The sequence below is a fragment of the Acinonyx jubatus genome, chromosome C1, assembly GCF_027475565.1.
Source record: "Acinonyx jubatus isolate Ajub_Pintada_27869175 chromosome C1, VMU_Ajub_asm_v1.0, whole genome shotgun sequence".
NCBI lineage: Eukaryota > Metazoa > Chordata > Mammalia > Carnivora > Felidae > Acinonyx > Acinonyx jubatus.
In genome coordinates this window covers 204,436,880-204,459,395 of record NC_069381.1, presented here as the reverse complement: position 1 = coordinate 204,459,395, position 22,516 = coordinate 204,436,880, and the positions used below count along the sequence as shown (strand labels likewise).

The 22,516-nt window shown below is 39.1% G+C and overlaps 1 protein-coding gene across 5 annotated transcripts in view; it reads left to right on the top strand.

Moving 5' to 3' along the window:
- Positions 1-22,516, top strand: part of CUL3 (cullin 3) — a 94,814-nt gene that overhangs the window by 32,398 nt on the left and 39,900 nt on the right. For 4 of the 5 annotated variants that reach the window (XM_027049262.2, XM_027049270.2, XM_053215864.1 and 1 more), the window contains one exon: positions 9,553-9,666. In XM_027049262.2, coding sequence (XP_026905063.1) covers positions 9,553-9,666 — 114 coding nt within the window. Of the gene's footprint in view, positions 1-1,823; positions 1,929-9,552; positions 9,667-22,516 lie in introns of all 5 variants that reach the window. The other variant, XM_053215863.1, reaches the window with a different exon arrangement.

Sequence of the window (22,516 nt, the reverse complement as noted above, 5' to 3'; positions counted from 1 at the left end):
TGTACTCAAAGAGAAATCAGGCTTTTTCTAAGGTGTGTTATTTTTTTAAGTTAATAATACTGTGAATTTATTTTTTAAAAATGAAGCCAAATTTAGACAGTTTGTTACTTAAATATGTAGCAGATATTCTTCATGCATGAAATTAAAAAGTATGTTGTCCTAATTCCCACTCTGTGCCCCTACTTTGACCCTCTCGTGATTCTCTAGTGCTTCCCATCATACTGTACTTTGTATTAAGGTCATATGAATGCTAATGTTAGGCTCCTCTTTTCTCCCTTCCCCCACAGAGACTGTAAAGTGGCTGAATGCATTTTGTATCCCCCATAGTGGCTAGCACCCTGGTTTGTTTGTCCGAAGTAATCATTAAATACTTGAACTGATAGTTCGAAGAAAGATTTTTATGTTACCTTTTTGAGTTAAGAGCTTTGTTTTGACACTTAAAGAGCAAGTGAGGGAATATTGCCACTAGGAATGAGTTTTATGTTAAAATTACAAGTAATGTGCTCTTTGTAAAATGGTTAAACTTTTATTACTAACTACGTATACATTAGTAAAATTACTTATAGAAAAGTCTTCTGATAGCAGTCAAGAAACAAGTTTTCCCTGACTGTTTGGTCAGTGATACTGGTATGATTCCTCTGATCAAGACGGCCACCTTTATTCTAAAAGTTAGTGGAAAAAATGAGAAACAGCACTGTCTAGGAAATATTGAAAGGTCAGTGATCTTTAGATCATTCAGGAATCTCTTGTCATTAGTCAATGCTTGGAAAGTTTAAGATCTCTACAAAAGTTAAGATGAATTCTCCCAACCTTGGTAGAAGTTTGCTTTGAAATACAAAATTCTGAGGTGGTTATATGTATTATGAGAGAGAGCAACATCTGTTCACCAGCCATATATTGAATACACAAATAATAGGATATTAGCTATATTACAAGTTCCTCAACCTGTAAAATAAAAGGAAACCTTCCAGTTACAGGGAGAAATAACTGTTTTAGAAGAAAGGAAAGCAAGAATCAAGTGGGAATTGAAGCTTAGGAAATAATTGTATAAAGTATTTAAACATATGTATGTATGTATGTTTTATGTTCCATGCTTTCAAAATCTCAAGCACTTGATAATGCAGATTCTGATTCAATAGGGCTAACATAGGATCTGAGATTGTGCATTTCTCTCTCTTTTTTAATGTTTGTTTATTTTGAGAGACAGAGCAGAGGAGGGGCAGAGAGAGGGGGAGAGAGAGAATCCCAGGCAGGCTCTGTGCTGTCAGTGCGGAGCCTGATGCAGGGCTTGAACTCATGAACCGTGAGATCATGACCTGAGCCGAAACCAAGAGTCGGATACTTAACCGACTGAGCCGCCCAGGCACCCCTGAGATTGTGCATTTCTAATAAGTGCCCAGGTGATGATGATGATGAATCTTGACGATGACAGTGCTCTGTGGACATTTATAGAGTAGCAAGATCAAATATCTGTGCTAATAATATGAATATGTAATACAAGTAACATTTTGATATTCGCAAATGCTTATATGGCATTTACTGTGGGCTGGGCCTCGTTATAAGCATTATTTGTATATTAACTGATTTTATCCACACAACAGCTCCTTGCAGCAGGTGCTGTTACTGTTCCTTTTTTGTAAAAACTTGATGCACAAAGAAATTAAGTTACTCACGGTCACGTATCTATTAAGTGTTGGATCTGTAATTTGCATCAGGCAGGCATGCTTTCCAGCCTCTGCACTCCGGTGTTGCCACTATTCGCTCTGTGGAACTGTTGCATAAAAATAGCAAAACATAACGCTATTTTTAATCTTTTAATTCAGGAATTCTCAGGAGAAAGGGAAGAGCTGTGGAGCTTTTTAAAAACTGTCCGATTAAGAGACATGTCTTCTATACTCCATGGTTTGGCTTCTCTGGAGATCACTCCTGTAGGTAGCCACTTTTATTGCAGGTTTATATCACATCACTCTGGTGTGGTTGAAAGGTTTTTGAGATCTTCAAGAATAACTCTTTAATGACATTCCTTGGAAAAATAGGGTTTCCCTAACTGGTAAAATTTGTAAAGTGACAAGCCCTCAAATCATGTGTGCGGGACTCTGAAAAAGTTCAAATGTTGTTAAGCGGGAACTTAAACGCTATTTTGTGATCATGTAAATGTTGTGCACTTATGTAAATAGTTCAGTCAGATGAGATAAGCAATATTTGTTTTAGAATTTAGAGCCAGAGAGGTACTTTTTAGCAGGTCCTGTGGCTCTCAGGTTTTTTTTTCTTTTCCAAACAGTGGGAAGCCCCACTTTTAAAATCATACAAAACCAATATAAATCATATTTGCTCAGTGAAATGGAGCCTGCCCTGCAGTGGTACTAAGACATCTTAGTGGAGCAGGATGTGAATGCCATTGTTCTTGTCAACCCCAGTGATACAACAGGTGAGAGGAGCTCTAGACCAGATAGGTTAAGTAACTTATTCAAAGTCCTAGTTACTAACTTCCCTGGAAAGTTGTTTTCAAATACTAATTTGATTGTTTTAACTCTTGGGTGACTGTTAAAATCTGACAGATTTCTAGGAGGTTACAGCTTTTAAAGTTAGAGTTTCTCTGTGATATTTTTAGAATGTTGTTTGTGTAATTAACATGTGCTCCATGACCCATTTTGTGTTTCTAATACACAATGTGTATCTCAATGCAAGATAGTGCTAAATACAATTTTCCGTACTTCAGAGATTTGTCTGTATTTGAAATTGTCCTGCATTTTGAGACTTTTAAGAAGGAAGTCATTCATTTTCAGTAGTTCATATCATCGTTAATGATATGGCTCAGTTCTAGTTTCAGCGGACTTCACAGCCAAAATCTTTATAATTAGTGTTAGCTGATGAATTTCTTTGTGTCACCTAAATATTTAATTAGGATTGGCTGGCTTGGATTTTGCCCAGACATTGAAACTTACAGAGGGCGAAAAAATCTTAATTAATGATTTAATTTGTGTGTGTGTGCGTGTGTGCGCCCGCCCCCCTCCCCCGCCGGGTACTAGTGCTGTTAGAGGGTGGGGGGAACTGTGAGATCATTAATGTCCTTTGATTCTCCAACTAGCCAAGAGTTGCTGGCCCAGGGTTGGCCTCCTTGTCAATCCATGAAGGTATTTGGTTAAGAAAACTCAAGGCAAAGACTGGGAGTTTAGAGGTCTTGCTCATGCCTGCTGGCCTCTCCGGTCATCCTCCTTTCCATCCTTCTCTTCCTTTTGCCAGTAATTTGATTGATTTGAGAATGTGTTTCCTGCAACTTGGACATTAATTTATCAGTGAACAGATTTTATCACAATGTTGAAAAATAAACATTTTCTTTTGACTTAGTAATTCCACTTTAATCTTTGCTAAGGATATAATTAAAAGGACAGGAAAAGCTATGTTCACAGAAATGAAGAATGTAGTATGCCAACATGAATTATTCCAGAGTCATTCATAGGTTTACACTCTCAAAATAATAATTCTTTCATTGTTTGGCATTCAAGTTAGGTTTTTTTTTTTTTTTTAAGAGATGATTTTTTATTTTTATTTTAGAGAGAGCATGCTAGTGGGGGAGAGGGGCAGAGGGAGAGAGAGAATCCTAAGCAGGCCCCATGTTCAGCACAGAGCCCAACATTGGGCTCGATACCATGACCCTGGGCTGAAATCAAGAGTTGGATACTCAACTGACTGAGCCACCCAGGCACCTCTCAAGTTAGTTTTAAAAATAAGCATTGTGGCATCATAGCTTATGTTTAGGATATATAATAATAAAATGGTCTAACTTGAGAATCATAATTGTTGCAAGTTCTTAAAAAGCCAATATCAATAAAAGTAGCCTTTTATTTTTATGTACAGTTTTATGAATTTTAGCCTATGTATAGATTCATGTAAATGCTGCCATGATCAGTACAGAACATTTCTTCACCCCAAACACTCCTATTCATTTATAATCACATCGTCCTCCCACCCCAGTACCTGGCAACCACTGATCTGTTTCGTCACTATAGTTTTGTTTTCTCAAGAATATCACGTAAATGGAACAACACAGTCTATAACCTTTTGAGACCAATGTCTTTCATTCAACATAATTATTTTGAGATTGAACCAAGGTGTTGTATGTATCAGTAGTTTGTTCCTTTTCATTGCTGAATGGTATATCCTATTGTATGAATGTACCACAGTTTACATATCCATTTACATGTTGTATGTAGTGTTTTATGATTATGAAGAGAGCTGTTGTAAACATGCACATATAGATTTTGTGTGAAGAGAAGTTTTCATTTCTCAAGAATAAATATCTAGGAGTGGGATTGCTGAGTCATATGGCAAGTGAATATTTAACTTCATAAGATACTGCCAAACTGTTTTCCTGTCAGGCTGTACCATTTTGTATTCCCGCTAGGAATGTATATAAGAAGAGTTCTAGTTGCTTGGCATCTTTGCAAATACTTGGTATTGTTAATTGTTTTAGCCATTATCGTAATGGGTGTGTAGTGGTGGTGTCTCATGTTTAAAAGTTTCATTTCCTTAATGGCCAGTGTTGTCGGACATCTCTTTTCACGTGCAAAATTGCTTTATATAACGTCTTTGGTGAAGTGTCTATTCAGGTCTTTTGCCCATTTCTTAATTGTTTGCTTTCTTTACAGAGTTGTAAGAGTTCTTCTCTCCCTGTGTATCTCTATATAGAGACAGATGTGAGAGATTTATTCTGGGTACAAATTATTTGGTATTTTCTCCCATTCTGTAGCTTGTTTACTGTTTAAACAGTCTTCAGAACAGAAGTTTTTAATTTTGATGAAGTTCAGTTTATTATTATTTTTTTAAATCAGTTTTAGGTTCATAGCAGAATTAAGGAGAAGGTGCAGACATTTTGTATATTTCCCACTGTCTCCCCCACTATCAGCATCCCATACCAGAGTGGTACATTTGTTATAATGATTAACCCACAGTGATTTATCATTATCACCCAACGTCCATATTTTATATTAGAGGTCACTCGTGGTGTTGTACATTCTGTGGATTTTAGTGAATGTATAATGAAATGTATCCACTATTGTAGTGCCGTACGGAATAGTTTCACTCTCCTAAAAATCCTCTGTGCTCTGCCTGTTCATCTCTCCCTCCACCCTAATTAATGCCCACTGATCTTTCTATTGTCTCCTTAGTTTTGCCTTTTCCAGAATGTCATGTAGTTGGAGTGATATCGTTAGATAGCCTTTTCAGATTGTGTTCTTGCACTTGATAATATGCATTTAAGGTGCCTCCATCTCTTTTCATGGCTTTAATGCCTCATTTCTTTTTAGTACTGAAGAATATTCTATTGTTTGGATGCACCACAGTTTATTGTTTCACCTACTGAAGGACATTTTGATGGCTTCCAAGTTTTGGACTTTATGAATAAAGCTACTGTAAACATCTGAACGTGGGATTTTGTGTGGACATAAATTGTTAACTCCTTTGGTACTTCTACCAAGGAGCATCATGGCTGGATCGTATGGCTGGAGTACATGTAATTTTGTAAGAAATTGCCAGACTGTGTATCATTTTGCATTCCCACCAGTAATGAGTAGAAGAGCTTGTTCACTACATCCACCTCAGCATTTAGTGTAGTCAGTGTTTTGGATTTTGGCCATTCTAATAGATGCGTAAAGGATGTCCCATTGTTGTTTTAATTCGCAATTTCTTTCTTTTTTTTTTTTAAGATTTTATTTTTAAGTTATCTCTGGGGCTTGAACACACAACCCCAAGATCAAGAGTCTCACTCTCCACCAACTGAGCCAGCCAGATGGCCCCTCAACTTGCAATTTCTTAATCAGAGATTGAATATCTCTCAGTATGCCATCTGGTTATCTTTTTGGTGAGGTGGCCAGGTCTTTTGCCAGTATTTTAGATTGGGTTCTCTTGTTGAGTCTTATGAATTCTTTGTATATTTTGTATAATAGTCCTTTGCCAGATAGGCCTTTTGCAGATATTTTCTCCCAGTATGTGTCTTGTCATCTCATTCTCTTCAGCAAAATCTGTTGCTCTTCAAGTGATTCTAATCCTCTGTCAGGTTTGTGATCTGCTGCTCTCGACTGCTGTCTGTATCTTGCTTTTTGCAAGGCCAAGGGCCATGAACAGCCTTCAGGTTTCAACTGCTCATTTTAGCCTTGTCAGCTGGTCCCATCCTACTCTGTTTTCATGACTTTGTTACTTGTTTTTCCTTGTCTCACACTTCAAATTCCAGGTCTTCATCTGGACAACCTTCATGTAGCTTTTCTTACATAACAATGTTGCACATACCTGATCTGCAGGTCCACTTTGGACTGGACCACCTCTACGGCAGGCTTCCTTCCTGCTTGCCTTCGCTGGTGCAAAAACCAGTGTAGGGGTGTGTTAGGGAGCGAGACGAACAGTGTTAATTCACACACAAACTGACCCCACTTTTTATTTCAAATTTTCTGTATTCTGTTAACGATTTGTAAAATAAGGGTTAAGCCTTTTTTTCCCCACTTAATGTGTTTTTTGACTTATGTACAAACATACCTTCTTTTAAGAACCCCATTTTAATCTTCATAAAGGTTGAATTTTCATCTCCTTCCTCCTTTTGATGGTATGTATTTGAACAAATACTTGCTCACTCTTCATGTCTCAGAGTAGAAAAACATTTTTCTGAGGCAGCATTAGAAGAAGAATTTTTTTGCTCACAGGGTGATCTGAATAAGAGGAGAATGCAGCAAGTGTATCTAAGGCATTTATTTTATGTCTTCCAGTCACATATCTGTATTTGTGTGTGCATAGTCATTCAAAAATAAATGTAAGAGTATGTCTGAAAAACAGATCTTCTGGGACACCTCTTAGAACTCCCATGTCCCGTTATAAAAGCTAATTGTGAATGTATTTAATACCGCCGAACTTTACACTTAAAAATTAAGCTGGTAAAGTTTACATCATGTGGAAGTGATGAATCATTTCTGCTTATGTCATTGGCCAAAGCAGATCCATGGCCACATCTCACTTCAACAGTAGACAGACAAATGGAATACAACAAAATTAACTTACTAGCAGATATTTTCTGCTAAGTAAAATTCATTGTTACTGATATGTCAGGATAAGTTTTTGAAGTATGCAAATAAAGCAGTTTTATAATTTATGACACATTGTGCTCATTGATCACATTTTTCATTTTGTTGAAAGGCAGCAGGAAATATGAATATTACTTAAGTACTTGGTATGTTTTATTTTAAAGTGTATATAAGTTAGTGATTTTAGGAAACATCTTTTTTTAAATAACCTTAAAATTTTTAATTGGCAAGTTTTTCATTCATCTAACAGATATACCAAGCACATTTTTGCATTCCAAAATTAGGGTGACGTTAATACAGTTTAAGTGTAACTTGATTTTATAACAAAGGGTCATACCAAAGTTCATTTAAGTCCTTAAGAATAATTAATTGCTAGATATTCTGATGTTTGGAATACAGACATTTTATTTTTGTCATACAGTACGATTTCTCTGGCATTGTCATGATTTTAATTTAATTGCTACTCAAAATTTAGTGTTTCAGTGAACGAATATGAAGCTTGGTGAAAAATGTTATAAATAGGTGTATTTTCATTTTGTAGTTTTTCTACCGTTAGCTACCTTGGGAATTTGCATCTGACAAGTGGTAGACTTAATGAGTTGAAATAAATGATACATTACCCACTTTACAAAAATGTGTTTATTTAACACAGTACTGTCTACGAACCTACGTGAGTGTTTATCACTTTTGATATAGTCCAAATATTGATGGGTGATATGTGTTGAAGTCAAGGAACTTAGTCTTATGAAGAAAAGATTATATATAAAATAAAATTCTAAATTAACGTCATATAGGCTAGTGGTTTTCATAAGACACGTAGAGTAGAACAGACATACTGTCTCCTCACTAAAACCTCTTAATGACCATTTTTCCTCTAACATAGAAGAAAAGATAGATGCATTTTTCTCAGTTTGAACTTATTTTCTCGTCTGTTGGGAATAGTGTGTTTCGTGTATTTTTTTTCAGTCTTTGGTACTTCCAACCACTTGCTTATACTTGTTTATACTAGTGCTAACACACAATGGCATTTTATTTACTGTTTATAATTCAAGTTGATAGATCTCTGTATATGTCAACACACATATGAAATCATTTCTCACAGACCACCATGACTTCAGATTCTCCCCAACCTGAAAATGTTTAACCACTACTGCAGATGTTTGGGGATAGAACATGTCTGCTGACACTGGAGTTGGGAGTTGAGCTAGACCACAGAGGACTGGTTGGGTGTGAATGATTGAGAGGTTGGCAGTGTGGTCCCAAAGTGTTGTAGGAACTTAGAGAACAGGCGCACTGGTTCTTCATGATAAAGCTAGAACCAGAGTCTGCATTCTGTTTTCTAGTCCGCAGTCTTCCCATTGGACTGATCGATCACACGGCAGGAAATAGTGGTCCGGAACCTCTTACTAGAGAAGGTGGCAGTATGCTTGTAGACGGTGGGAAGGAATTCTTGACGGCTGAGTTGTCTTAGCAGGATTGCATTAGGACGGCATTTCAGACTCCGGGCAACTTGATGTGCAAAGGCTGATATCCTGAAAAAGCTTACGGTGTTGGAGGTGGATCATGGTGTTCAAGGGCAGGGTGAATGAAGTAAAGGGTCTTACAGATGCCAGGCACTGTGAGGTGTGGGAGGCACACAGAGAAGTCAGAATCCGTGCTGCCGTCGTTCTTACGTTTTAGTGAGAGCGACGGTAAACGGATAAATATGTGACAGAGTAGGTAGTGACAAGTACTGTGAGGAAAAATTTAGGGTTAAGAGTGGAGATAGAGGCTGTTGTTTGAAATAGGGCGGTCGGGGAAGACCTCTGTGTGGAGGTTAAACTTGAGCAGAAAGAAGTGAGGGCGTGAGCTCTGTGAAGCCTGCAGAAGAAAGGGCAGAGCACGGTTGCTGTGTGCGGCTCCGTTGTAGCTGGAGCACACTGCGTTAATAGTTGATGCTCATTCAGTGTTCAGAGTGCCAAGCACTGTTCTAAGTGTGTTGCTACTATTTCACATATAAGGAAACTGAAGCACAGAGTTGAAATAAGTTAACACAAGGTGACACAGCTAGTCAGGGAGCTGGGATTTGAGCCCGGGTAGTTTGACTCCAAATTCAGCATTCTCAACCATTCTATAAAGATGGGGAAAGGGAAGCGTCGTAGGAAATTTAGTTGGAGCAGTAGCCTGGGGCCAGTTATGTGGTTCTTACCAGTATTTAGCATTTTATTCTTACTGTGATGTTAAGTTGTTGGAGGGTTGAGAAATGCCCAGGAGGTGGCTTTCTGATTCTGGAGGTGAGGAGATGGGTCTGGACTACACGACACATTTGTTAATTGTCTGTATAGAGGTAATATTAGAGCTTAAAATAATTCCACTGGTCTAATATGTGTTTCTTTGATTGAAAATTGGAGATTTCCACTTTGTTTTATTGAACAGATATGTACATGTATACGTACAAGAGCGTGTAGGCGTGTCAACAAACTGTAATGAACTCTTCTGTCAATAGGTGCGAGAAGATGTACTAAATTCATTGAATAACAACTTTCTTCAAACGCTAAATCAAGCTTGGAATGATCATCAGACAGCTATGGTGATGATTAGAGACATACTAATGTATATGGTAAGTAGAGCTTTTTTGTTTTTCCTTTAGAAGTTAGCCATTTCAAAACACGGTGTCTTTCTGTCACATTTAGTTGGATGCTACAGGTCAGTGTGGAATGTGTTGTTGTTTTAAATAAACCATATTTCCTTTGCAAGGACCTGCCTTAGCTCGTGTGAACTAAAATCTTACTTGTTTATATTTAATGATTAGAATGGAAAACTGAAAGAGAAAGATTTAATTTTGTTTTCTCAGCATCTAGCACTTTGTGTTTCAAAATGGAAAATACTGAAAACCTTACTGACATCTCTTTTTGAGTAACTGGTTGAATGCTAGCAGACAGATGAAAGCTTAGTATTCTCTTACAAGTTTTTAAAACTTAATGTCCTTACATCTTCAGTGATGAGGATGTCATTTTATACAAATATTTTTGTAATAAGTGCACTCTGATAGCTTCTGACTTCATAGTAAATCTTTGCTGTATATGTGTTATTCAGATATATATTCCATTTTTTATCTGTTGTGACTGTTTTATGTTTTTATGAGTCAAGAAAAATATCTTGTTCAGCAAGACAATTTGGAAAACATCGACTTGAGCTGTTTAATAACTGTCAAAGAGATTAAACAACCAAGTTTTTTCTTACCTTGGTGTGTTCATGGTAGGGAGCTGCATTCATCAAGCTTAATTATTGTGTCACCGCAGAATGATCAAGTCTGATGACTTTTCTTGTTGCTTTAGTGTTTATATTTGGGAATTGGACATAAGATTTTCTTCTCAGGTTTTACTCTGCTTTTGATTTTAGCTATAGTGGTGAGAGCATGGCCTAGTTTCTTTCACTTGATAGAGTAAAGCGATGGTTGGAAAGAAGTTCCCACGAGAGCAAACAGCCGTGAAGTGTTTCGTACTGCGCAGAGGCCAGTCAGGCCTGTGAGCCCTGGTTTCCTGGGGCTCAGTGGCAAGACGGGCAGGGAAAGGCCACTTCACTTTTCAGGGCTTTGCTAAAAGGTATAACGTATCGTTTAGCCTTTCTGAGCCTCATTTTCCTCTTCAGGATATAGATTCATCTTGTGCTGACAGTTTGAGGTAAATGACATCACCTGTGAAAACATCCATCATACTGCGTGGGATATAAATGTGAAACAAGTTAGCTTGTACTGCACAGTCTCATTAAGTTCTGGATTTGAGGAGTCTTTAAATTTTAACACAAACACTAAGCTAGAAAACCACTTGTAATTTCATGGTCCATTACTCTATTGATAAAAGAATATTTTAATATTATACACACCCTCCACTCTGACATAATTTTAAAAACTTCTGTTTTCTTTCAGTTCCCTTTTGGGGTAGGGGGGAGCGGGGAGAGGGTTCCCAAGTGAAATCTCAAGCCTGAATCCTGTTATGTGACCATAGTCCAGAAACTAATTAGTTTATTCCTTAGCTTCCTCATTTATGAAACGAGCATACTGTTGTACTCACCGGGTAGGGTAGCCACGAGGCTAGAAGGTGCCATTCATGCATAGCACTTACAGCACCTGGACCGTAGCGTCATGTGCTCCATCACAACTTACTAGGATTAGTATTTCTTGTCCCTTCTTCTTTCATCAGACCCGTCTGATAGTGCCTCAACCCTGGTTAAACCCAGCAAGCTCCCTTTCCTGGGCCTCTGCTGGAGGAAACCCCACACGGGGTGGTGGATCAGTGCCACTGTCTGTCCTTTGTCACGGACCTCCAGTTGACCCTTCACACTGTCCAGCGGTCGTCTTTTCCCTCCACTTCTCCTCAGACGTTCAGCTCTCCTGCTGGCCTCCTCACTCTTGATAAATAAATGATCTTGCCTTCCACTTCCCAGGGGAAAGCAAGAAGCATCGGGTAGAACCCGTGTTCGGTTCTTACCGTTCTACCTACAGTTTTGTCTGTATTTTCTCCCCTTCTGTGTTTTTTTCTTTCCCTCCCGTTTTAATGGAGGGCAGTGTCTCCTCTCCTGTTAAAGGCCAGTGTTCCTCCTGTGCTAAGGATCCCATTCCTTTCTGCCTTGTCAAAAACCTAAAGTATTTTCAGGGCTCTGCCTTTTTACTGAGTCTTACTCAGCAGCATGAGACATGTTCAGGCCACTCACATCCTCAAAATAAAATTCTACTAAATTTTCTGCTGGACTCCTGCACTGCCTCTCAGGGTCTCCATTGCCATCCACAGCCAAGTGTCTCGTAAGATATGTCGCCACTTGCTGTCTCCCTTCTCTCATCTTTCATCACTTTGGGTATGTTCCAGTTCCAACTGCGTCCTCAACTGTGCTGCTCCGTCTTGCTCTTACTAGAATCACCAGGTCTGCACATCTCTGAAGGCAGAGATCACTGTGAATACTACTCTTGCTCTTTGACTGTTTGCAGCGGCCTTTGGCACAGGTGGCTACTCTTTTCTTCCTCTCGTGTGCTGGGTCCTTAATTCCGGTGACCTAGCACTCCTTTGGTGTGCCTCCTACCTTTCTGTTTCTTTTCAAGTACTTACTCTTCTTTCTCCTCAGCCCTTTAAATGGAGGCCTTCTTGGGGTGTAGTAACCCAGACTTTTCCTCCTCCTGGCATACCTCGTTTGCTACCGTAGCTTCGGTTAGTGCCTCTGTGCAGATGATTCCCACATTTTATCTCTAGCCTCGTTCTGTGAGATTGAGATTTGGTGCATTCGTTTGTCAAGTTGATGGCTACCTTTGTATTTGTTGTCTGAGAGCTACTTCAGAATAGGCATTTTCAAATGAACCTGTTGATCATTCCATTCTCTATGCCAGAAACCTGGGAATTATTCTTGTCCGTATCTTCCCCGTTCTCTCTACTTCACGGATGTCTACGCTCTGCAGTTTTTCCACTTTCCTCACTACCCAGGATGAAAGCACCTTCGTTTCTCTCTCGGAGTATTCAGCAACTAGTCTTAGAACGTGCACTGTGTCCTTTGCTATTTTCTTTTCCGTATTGCTCTTGGAGTTATTATCTGAAAGCCACATGATCAGGTCACGGCCCTGCTGAAATTTGTGTGGCTCATCTTGAAATTTTCACATATGTCTTCTGTCTGGAAATGTTTCCAGAATGTTTCCTCTCTTTACGTGATTTGCTCCTACTTATCCTTTTAAGTCTTAGCTTCAGTTTCTGGGCAGCTTTCCCTGAGCTGTGCCGTGTACTGCCCGCCGACTGCAGTTGTCTCACCGTACCCGGTGCTGTTCCTTTGCGGCATTCGCCATAATCATCATTAACTGTTTAGGGCCTCATTTCTCTGCCAGACCAAACTTTTTTTTTTTTTTTTTATTAATGTTTATTTACTTTTGAGAGAGAGAGCAACGGGCAAGCAGGGGGAGGGGCAGAACATAGTGGGGAGAGAGAATCCCATGCTGTCAGCTCGGAGCCCGACTTCGGGCTTGATCCCATGAACCGTGAGATCATAACCTGAGCCCAAATCAAGAGTCGGATGCTCAGCCAACTGAGCCATCCAGGTGCCCATGCCAGACTGAATTTTAGGAGGAGGGGCCAGTGTCCCCGACACGCAGCACATCTCTTGGAACAAACCAGGCATTCACATGTAGTCTAAATAAATTCACACAGATTGGTTTTTAACAGATTATAGATACACTTTTGCAAAATGCTTTTTAAAAATATGCTGCTGTCGATTTGGAAAGAAAGTAAAGTATTGATAAGATATCTTCACATCCGACAAAATAGAATTCTTTCATTTTCATAGACTTCATTTTCTTTGTTTTGTCTTTTTATGTTTAGTGTCTGAGCTTATTAAATAAATGATTTTTAAGATTAAGGTAATGTTTATACATTGAAATGTGCAGAACTGGCATGTATAAATTATTTTTGACAAACGTGCATTTATGTAACCCAATACTTTGGTTAAGAAGTAGAAATGCTTTTAATTTTCCAAAAATACAAAGTTTTTTTTTTTCTGTTGATGTTTACATTATTTTCCTTGAAGATTTTTACCCTCATTCCAGACTTCTCGGGCGACTACCTGCTAGATAGTGCATATACCTGAAGTATACTGACTGTACCGTCATGGATCTTAGACACATATTTTCTTCCTATGAATACTGGCTCTCACTGGTGGAATTTGAGATCTCAGGCTCAGAGAGGGAGGAGAGAAGATGCTTCACTGTCTACCCACCCTACCACCTACTTACAGCTGGCTGACTTTTACTCTTAACAAGGAGGTGTCTGGATATAAAATGTCATGCTGCAGACTGGAAGTGTAGATACTATGGGACACACTGACTCTGGAAAATGGAATCACTGGTTACATGGAGGCAGCCACTGGTCACAGTTTGTTTCATGTAACTTTGCTGTTTGGCAGGTGCAGTGTTTCAAAAAGAAAAATGTACATGTCTCTAAATGTACATGACTTCTGGTTTCTGCCACTCCACCCCTTCCTAGTGTCTGAAACTTGCCATGTTGAGCTTGTAAGATTGGTTTGAGGCTGCTTAGTAAAAGTTTCATTGTCAGTTTTCATTGTTTAAAAGATTAGTGATTGGGGAAAGAGTTGAGCATGTTATGGAGAAAATCTGTCCTAGTTCTGTAATCACTTTGTGAATATAAACCATAAGTATATATTACTACTCAGTTGATTTTTCTTTTTAAACTATAAAAATGAATGTCATAAGAAGGGAAAGTAAATACACGGATGGTATTCTGTAGGCTACTTTTGAGCAGTTAGAGTTAATGCCAAAGGAAATAGAAAAGCATTTCCTATTGTGATACATAGGGTTACTGGAAGGTTAATAGAGAAATTTTCTGCATAAAACTCTATGGTGAAATTATTTGCATATTTTTACTTGAATTTGTCCATATTTCCAGTCATTTTCACAAATAGAGCTATGGTAGTAGTGCAGGTTTTCCTGAAAGGTTAGATCGAGGCTGTAAATTCATAGGCATAGGGAGAGAGTTCACCCTGGAAAGGAGGGTCTCACTGCTTCCTTAAGCTGTTTATTTGGAAAGTCACTAAGGATGAGTAAAGAGATCAAGCAAAATGTAGCCGCAACTTTGTGAAGAGAGAAGCTGAGGAACTTCTGATGCTCTTAGTCTCCTTAGTAAAGTAGAAGGTGGGACCATTGGCTTAGGGGAACTGCAGTATGTGAGGTGTTAAAGGTCAAGTGGTAGGCCGAGTAACCTGCCCTCCCTCCCCCCCCCCCCCCCCCCGCCCCGATATGCCCATGACTGGTATCTGGAACTTAGGGGGCAGAAGGAACTTTGTAAATGTGACTAGATTAAGGATCTTGAGGTGAGGAGATTGTCCTAAGTTACCCCAGTGGGCCCAGTGGAATCACAGGGTCATTACAAAAGGAGGGTCAGTAGGTGACAGAGGTGATGTGATGACTGAGGCAGGGATTAGAGCGATGTGCTCTGAAGATGGAGGAGGGGCTACAGCTAAGGAATGCAGGTAACCACTAGAAGCTGAAAAAGGCAAGGAACTGGGCTCCCCCTCAGATCCTCTAAAAGGAACCAGCCCTGCTGACATCTTGACTTTAGTCCAGGGAAACTAATTTTACTCTTCTGAACTCTGGAACCATGAGAAAGTAAGCAAGCTACTAAATTTATGGTCATTTATTCAGCAGTGATAGGAATCTCACACAAGGACAAAGTTTGGAATATCCCCTGTGCTGGGGTCTGCCATCTGTAAATAAATGGGCCATCTGTAGTTGTGAGGGGATAATTTAGTTGAGTTGGCACAACGTTTGCATAGTGGAGGCGGTCAGCAGAGTTTGTACTTTTTCCAGGTATACTTGGCAGTTTCAGACAAGAATGTTCAAAATCAGGAATACCTACTGATGGAATTAGCCTTATTGGGTATGGGGGAGAATTCTAAGGGTAGTAGCATTATTGAAATGGTTGATTGTGAGTCTGTGGTGTTTAAGAAGTAGGCAACTGAATCCTAAGATCCTAGAAAATAGAAGTATTAGCTATTAGGGATCAGTAAACCTGGAGACCTAGTGAGAGTGAGGAGCAGGTTCCTTTCAGTGTAACAGAGTAGGAAAGGTAGGAGGAAAAAGAAGATCTTTAGCACCAGAGATATTTGGTGTCTTGTTAATGATGAGGCTCAGGGTTTACCCATATCAACATATGGGTGAAGGGAATAAAATAAGGTGGGGGGTGAAAATTTAGGCACCCGTAGAGTGTGTCAGATTGGTCATTATTGTCAGTGTTGGAGTTACCAATGACAATAGGTGGCAGGGAACCGACTTGAGAGAAATAAGTAAGCTGTTTGCTGAAGCTACCAAGGATTTATGTGTTTTGGGAGGTCAGATGATAGAATGAGAATATGGAGATGATGGAATTTGTGTTCGTGTATTTTCTGCTAGGTTCTAATGCTTTAGGTCCAAAAAACATTTCTTCTTTACGATATTCTAGATTGCACATTTAGAGAAGTTTGAAAATAGCTATATTCTGGAAGAGCGCAGGTTGCTTAGGAGTCTTTTGGCACCTTCTCTGCCTTTAAAATGACATCTTAAGTTCAAAATAATAGAAAATAGGATCCAGTGGCTTTGAGATTATTGAGCTTCACACCTGTTCAGTATTTTTTCTGACCCAGGAAAGACACATTTTACCCATATGTACTGTAGTTTTCACATTTGCGACTGACAATATAAATACTGAGGCATCCTTTTCTGGTTAGATTACAATCCAAGTACCAGGCCTTTGTGTTATAAAAAAAAACAAACAAACCAGGGCATCATCATAAATACTGTAAAGGTCAAGAGTGTTGTGCTTGGTAATTAGGATTTCTTCCTTGCCTTCCATCTCAGTTCCTGTTTCTAACAAATTAATAGACTCATAAACGCCTTGATTACCATGCCCTGTGAACTGTTTTCTGTGTTTATGCAGTGGTGATGTAGCAGTGCATGACGTTGACTTTAGGGAGGCGAGTATTTATTCAGCATAAAGTGGTGCAGTCAGAAATACAGCACATATTTCTTGAGGTAGTAAAGGAAATTAAACCTTTTTTTTTTTTTTTTTTTAAGAGAGGGAGAGCGTGAGCCGGGAGAGGGCTAGGCGTGGGAAGAGAGACTGAGACTGAGGGAGAATCCTAAGTAGGCTCCATGCTCAGCATGAGCCCAACGCAGGGCTTAGCCCAACGCAGGGCTTAATCACACCACACGACCACGCGATCATGACCTGAGCTGATATCAAGAGTTGGATGCTTAACTGAGCCACCGAGGCTCCCTGGAAATGAAACTTTTGTTCATAAAGGGGACTGCTTCCATATTTTGTGTGTGTGGGTCCAGGAAATTTGGAGAACTGGAGAAAAAATATTTAATGATGAATTAAGAGGTCCTCCACTTCCTATGTTGTTCCTATGTTGTCCCTATGTTGTCAGTTCCTGTGTTGTCATTGTTTGCCTAAGTTATTTAATTTCTCTGGGTAAAACTCTTGTTTCCTTATTTGTAAGTAAAATAGATTTGTTGCGTAAGAACTCTGGTTTTTATCTTTTTGGGATTTTAGACCCCTTGGAAGAATGGTCAAGAGTCATGGACCGTCTACTAAAAGTAGACATCTGTGCATTTGCACACCACACAACATACACTTTTTTATATACAGTTTCAAGTGGTTTATGGGTTCCTTGTGGCCTGTCTATGGGTGGAGGATGTGTTGGTTAGATCATTTTTGAGTTTTCAAGTTCTTTGGACTCTGAAGGTGGTTTTAATACCATTAAAATTTTTACTGATGTTTATTCACTTTCTGAGAGAGAGAGAGAGAGAAAGAGAGCACGTAAGTAGGGGAGGGACAGGGAGAGGGAGGGAGACATAATCTGAAGCAGGCTCCAGGTTGAGCTGTCAGCACAGAGTCCATTGCGGGGCTCAAACCCACTAACTGTGAGATCATGACCGGAGCCACAATCAGACGCTGAACCAACAGAGCCACCCAGGTGCCCCTATACTATTTTAAAACCGAAAGTGAACAGCTACCTGTGTTGTCTGTAATGAAGGAAAAAACAGGAGGTGTGAGTAGAGAAGTATTAAGTTGATGACAGTTTCTTTAGGAACTCTTAAAGTGGGTTCATGAAGCCTTGGTTGGCTAGGAGTCTCCCCAGTACTATTCCTTATACTAGCACATAACACTTTCAAAGCCCTTAGCGTGTGCCAGGCACTGTTTTAAGCATATTTAAATATATTTCATTTAATCCTTAAAATAGCTTTTGATTGTTGTTTTTAAGCAGTAGTTTGGGAAAGCAATAAAATTTTTATTTTTTTATTAAGAAAATTTGCATTTTTAATTTCTTTTAAAAAGTAAAAATATTTTGGGGCACCTGGCTGGCTCAGTTGGTTAAGCGTCCAACTTCAGCTCAGGTTATGATCTCACAGTTCATGAGTGCCAGCCCCGCATCGGGCTCTGTGCTGACAGCTCGGAGCCTGGATCCTGCTTCAGATTCTGTGTCTCCCTGTCTCTCTGCCCCTCCCCACTCGCACTCGCTCTCTCTCTCTCTCTCTCTCTCTCTCAAAAATAAATAAAGATTTAAAAAAATTATAAAAAAGTAAAAGTATTTTTCTGAATATGTAACACATACTATTTACTACATGGCTGTCTCCCTGTGCTAAATGTTTTAAATACCTGACCTTCCAGGTGTTATTATACTGTCTAATTCACGAATGAATAAACCAAAGTTAGAGAGATTAACTAACCTGCCAAGATCACACAGTTAACTATGTTACTGGAATTGTGAATCCAGGTCTTTTTTGAGTCAAAAGCCCATGGTCTTTACCACTTGTGTGTACTACCTCAGTGCAAAATTATGTATATTAACTCTGCTTAACAGAATTTATGGTTATTTACCCAGGGTTGAGCTAACATTCATTCACCTTTGTGCTTATGAGGATAAATTCATCCGTTCACCAAGTATGCAGCAAGTGTGTATTATGTATTAAGCATTGCTCTAAACAATTGTGGTTCCTTTTTCCAAGTTCTGTCATTGGGCAGTTGTATGCTGTGGACCTCCATTTGGGCAGATAATCCTGGTTCCCTAAACCTAATCGAAGAATAGTGACTTTTTCCATGATCTAAGCATAAGCTTTTTTTTTTTTTTTTTTTTAATTTTTTGTCTTAAAGTTTGTTTATTTTAGGGAGAGAGAGAGAGAGAGAGAATGTGAGCGGGAGAGGGGCAGAGAGAGAGGGAGACACAGAATCTGAAGCAGGCTCCAGGCTTTGAGCTGTCAGCACAGAGCCTGACACGGGGCTCAAACTCAGGAACCCTGAGATCATGACCTGAGCTGAAGTCGGTTGCTTAACTGACTGAGCCACCCAGGCGCCCCCAGTGTAAGCTATTGAAGCATATGAGAATAGTATTCTGTGTTTCTTTTCTCATTTTTTTGTTTGCACCTGATACTAAAATTCTCCTTGAAGAAGTAACTTGGTGTATGATCTTAAGATTCCTAATTGTCATCAGAAGTTACTTAAAACCAGAAATACTGGAATACTTAGAAACTCACCCAAAATATTAGATACCCTAGTGGTTATTTCATCCACTTGGTAGTACACTAGCCCTACAGTGTACTATCTGATTTTTCTCTTCTAATTTTTTTTTGACATTTTTGTTGATATATAATGTAAATAAAAGTGCACAAGCCTTTTTTTATCCATTTTTCTTTAATGTGAGTTTTCTAGGATTTTTGTTTGCTTTTTAGTCACTTGTAGGAGCCTTTTATGGATCCTGGATAAAAGTTCTTTGTAGATACATGTTTTATAAGATATTGTCTTCCACTCTGGGCCTGCCTTTTCTCTCTTTATGATGTCTTTGAAGAGAAGTTTTTAAAGTTTTGTTTTTTAATGTTTATTTTTGAGAGAGAGAGAGGGAGAGAGTGTGTGAGTGGAAGAGGGACAGAGAGAGAGAAGGAGACACAGAATCCAAAGCAGGTTCCAGGCTCTGAGCTGTCAGCACAGAGCCCGACGCGGGGCTTGAACCCACAAACTGTGAGATCATGACCTGAGCGGAATTCAGATGTTCAACCAACTCAGCCACTCAGGCACCCTGAAGAGAAGTTTTAAAATGTGTGTGTGTTTTTTTTTAATTATTATTTATTTTTTTTTATTTTGGAGAGGGGCAGAGAGAAAGAGGGAGACACAGAATCTAAAGCAGGCTCCAGGCTCTGAGCTGTCAGCACAGAGCCCGACATCATCACCTGGGCTGAAGTCAGACGCTCAGCTGACTGAGCCACTCAGGTGCTCCCCGAAGAGAAGTTTTAAATTTACATTAATTACAGTTTTTAAACTGTAGTTGTTCAGTAAAGTGCATAAACACCTGTTTGGTCAAATTTATTAACCATGTTCAGATTTTCCACGTCTTTACTAAATATTGTTGTCTGTCCTATTAGCTCCTGAGAAATGTTAAAATTTTAGATTTGATTATGGATTTGTCTTTTTCTTTTAGTTTATGTATTTTGAGGTTTTGCTGTAAAATAAAAATTTAGGGCTATTTTATTTTCCTGTTGAAAAGACTCTTTTTATGAAATATCCTGCTTTATTCCCTGTAATACTTCTTGCCTTAAAGTCTACTTTGTCTAGTATTGTTCTATGAGCTGTCTTTCAGTTTATGTTTGTATGGCAGCTTTCTTTCCTTCTCACGCTTTTGTGTCCTTGTATTTAAGGTGTGTCACTTGTGAACACCATACAGTAACACGCTTTTTAACCCCATCTGATAATCTTTGTTTTTAAATGGAAGCATATGGTTTATTTATGTTTATTTAATTGTTAATATATTTGGGGTTAAATTTGCCATTATGTTGGTTTTTTTTCTATTTGTCTCACCTGTTCTTTATTGATTTTCCCAGCTTGCTTGCCTTTTTTGTGTGAATCAAGTATGTTTTATTATCCATACCCCTTCCCCATTAGCTGTTATTTATTTATTCCTTTATTATTATTGTAGTGGCTACTTTAGAGATTATAACATAGATTCCCGACTTACAGTTACCTTACATATGTGTATATTTTAAACCACTTCCTGGATAAGAATTTCAGAATACTTTGACTTCCTGGAGTTTTTTTCCCCCCTTGGCTTTTAGATATTTAATCCTGGGGTGTTTGTTTTGGTGTGTGGGACAGGCCTGGTAATTTTTCTAACATTGTATATAAAAAATTGGGGAGGCACTGGATGGTAGTATCTTTCTTCAAAGGACATGTAGTTCTGGCAGGCAGGTACAGCATGGGCAGATTACCATGGTCTAGTTGGAGCTGACTTTAGGCTTTGTTAAGGTTCCTCTGTTTGAGTTTGTCTTTATTCCAGGGCATCTCTTTGCTCGTAGGGAATAGCTGGCTGGGGTCTAGAAGCCTGAGGTGTTTACCAGTTTGCTCTTCATGTTACTGTACCTTCAATTCCATCTTCTGTCTCCTCACCCCTGCAGGTCTACCCGTGGTGTCTGTTGCACTCTGTAGCCTCCCAGGGCTGCTTTGTCTCTAGTGTATTGGTGTCTTGCCCGCGCTTAGGTAGTAGGTCAGGAAACGTCTTGATGAAAACTACTTGCGGAATTTCTGGTTCTTCTTTGCATTTCTTTCCTTTGCAGACTTTGGCTTCATAAGTCCTAGCTGCTTGATAGACAGCCTACCTGTGACATTCTTCTTAGCCTCCCATTTCCAGTCCTCCAAATAAAACAAATGATTGAAGGCGAATGTCGGCCTCCTGTCAGTGTAGTTGCTTTTTGTCCCGAATCTTGGCCCCACAAATCCAGGTTGCTTTTGTTGTTCTTTGATGCTTTTAAACAGTTGGTGTTTCTTTGTTTAAATTGTTATAAAATGCACATAACGTACAATTTATTATCTTCATCAACTTTAAGTGTACACTTGGGTGATACTAAGTATGTTCATACTGATGTGCACCCGTCACCTCCATCACCTCCAGAACTTTTCATCTTGCAAAACTAAAATTCTGTACCTGTTAAACAGTAACTCCCCTTTCCACTCTCCTTTGAACCTTTGCACCATCATTGTACTTTCTGTTTATATGAACTTGACCACTCTAGGTACCTCATATAAATGGAATCAGTGTCTGTCTTTTTGTGACTCAGGGTTCATCTCGGTTGTAGCGTGTCTCAGAATTCCCTTCCCCTTTTTTTTTTTTAACTTTTTTTTGTTTACACATACTCATTTTTGAGAGACAGAGTGTGAGCGGGGGAGGGGCAGAGAGAGAGGGAGACACAGAATCCGAAGCAGGCTCCGGGTTCTCAGCTGGCAGCACAGAGCCCGATGCGGGGCTCAAACTCACGAACCGTGAGATCATGACCTGAGAAGTCGGATGCCCAACCGAGTGAGCCAGCCAGGCTCCCCGCAAATTCCCTTCCTTCTTAAGGCTGAATAATATTCTTGTTGCATGTGTGTACCCCATTTTGCTTATCCATTCATTTGTCAGTGAACACTTGGGTTGTTTTCATCTTTTGGCTATTTTGAATACTGCTTCTATGAACATGGGTATACAAATATTTCACTAAGACCCTATTCTCAGTTATTTTAAGAATATACCTGGATGGTGGAATTGCTAGATCATGTGGCATCCATTTTTAATTTTTGAGTAACCTCCATATTGTTTACCATAGCAATGGCACCATTTTACATTCCTACCAGCAATGCTCAAGTGTTCCAATTTCTTCACGTATTTGTCAGCACTTGTTATTTTCTGTTTTTTGTTTTGTGTTCTAATAGTAGCTGTTTTGATGGGTGTGAGGGGGTGTAGCTTTTTATTTTCATTCAGTTTTTATAGTTGTTCTTGCCTGAGGAATTGGTTTTGTAAAAGCCTTTCTTTCAATATTAGAAGTGGAAGTGAAATAGCATTTTAAGGTAGATGTTATTACGAAGATGTTAAAGTCACACCTAGTAAATGGCTGTGATAGGAATGAAATAACCCATCTGGTTCTT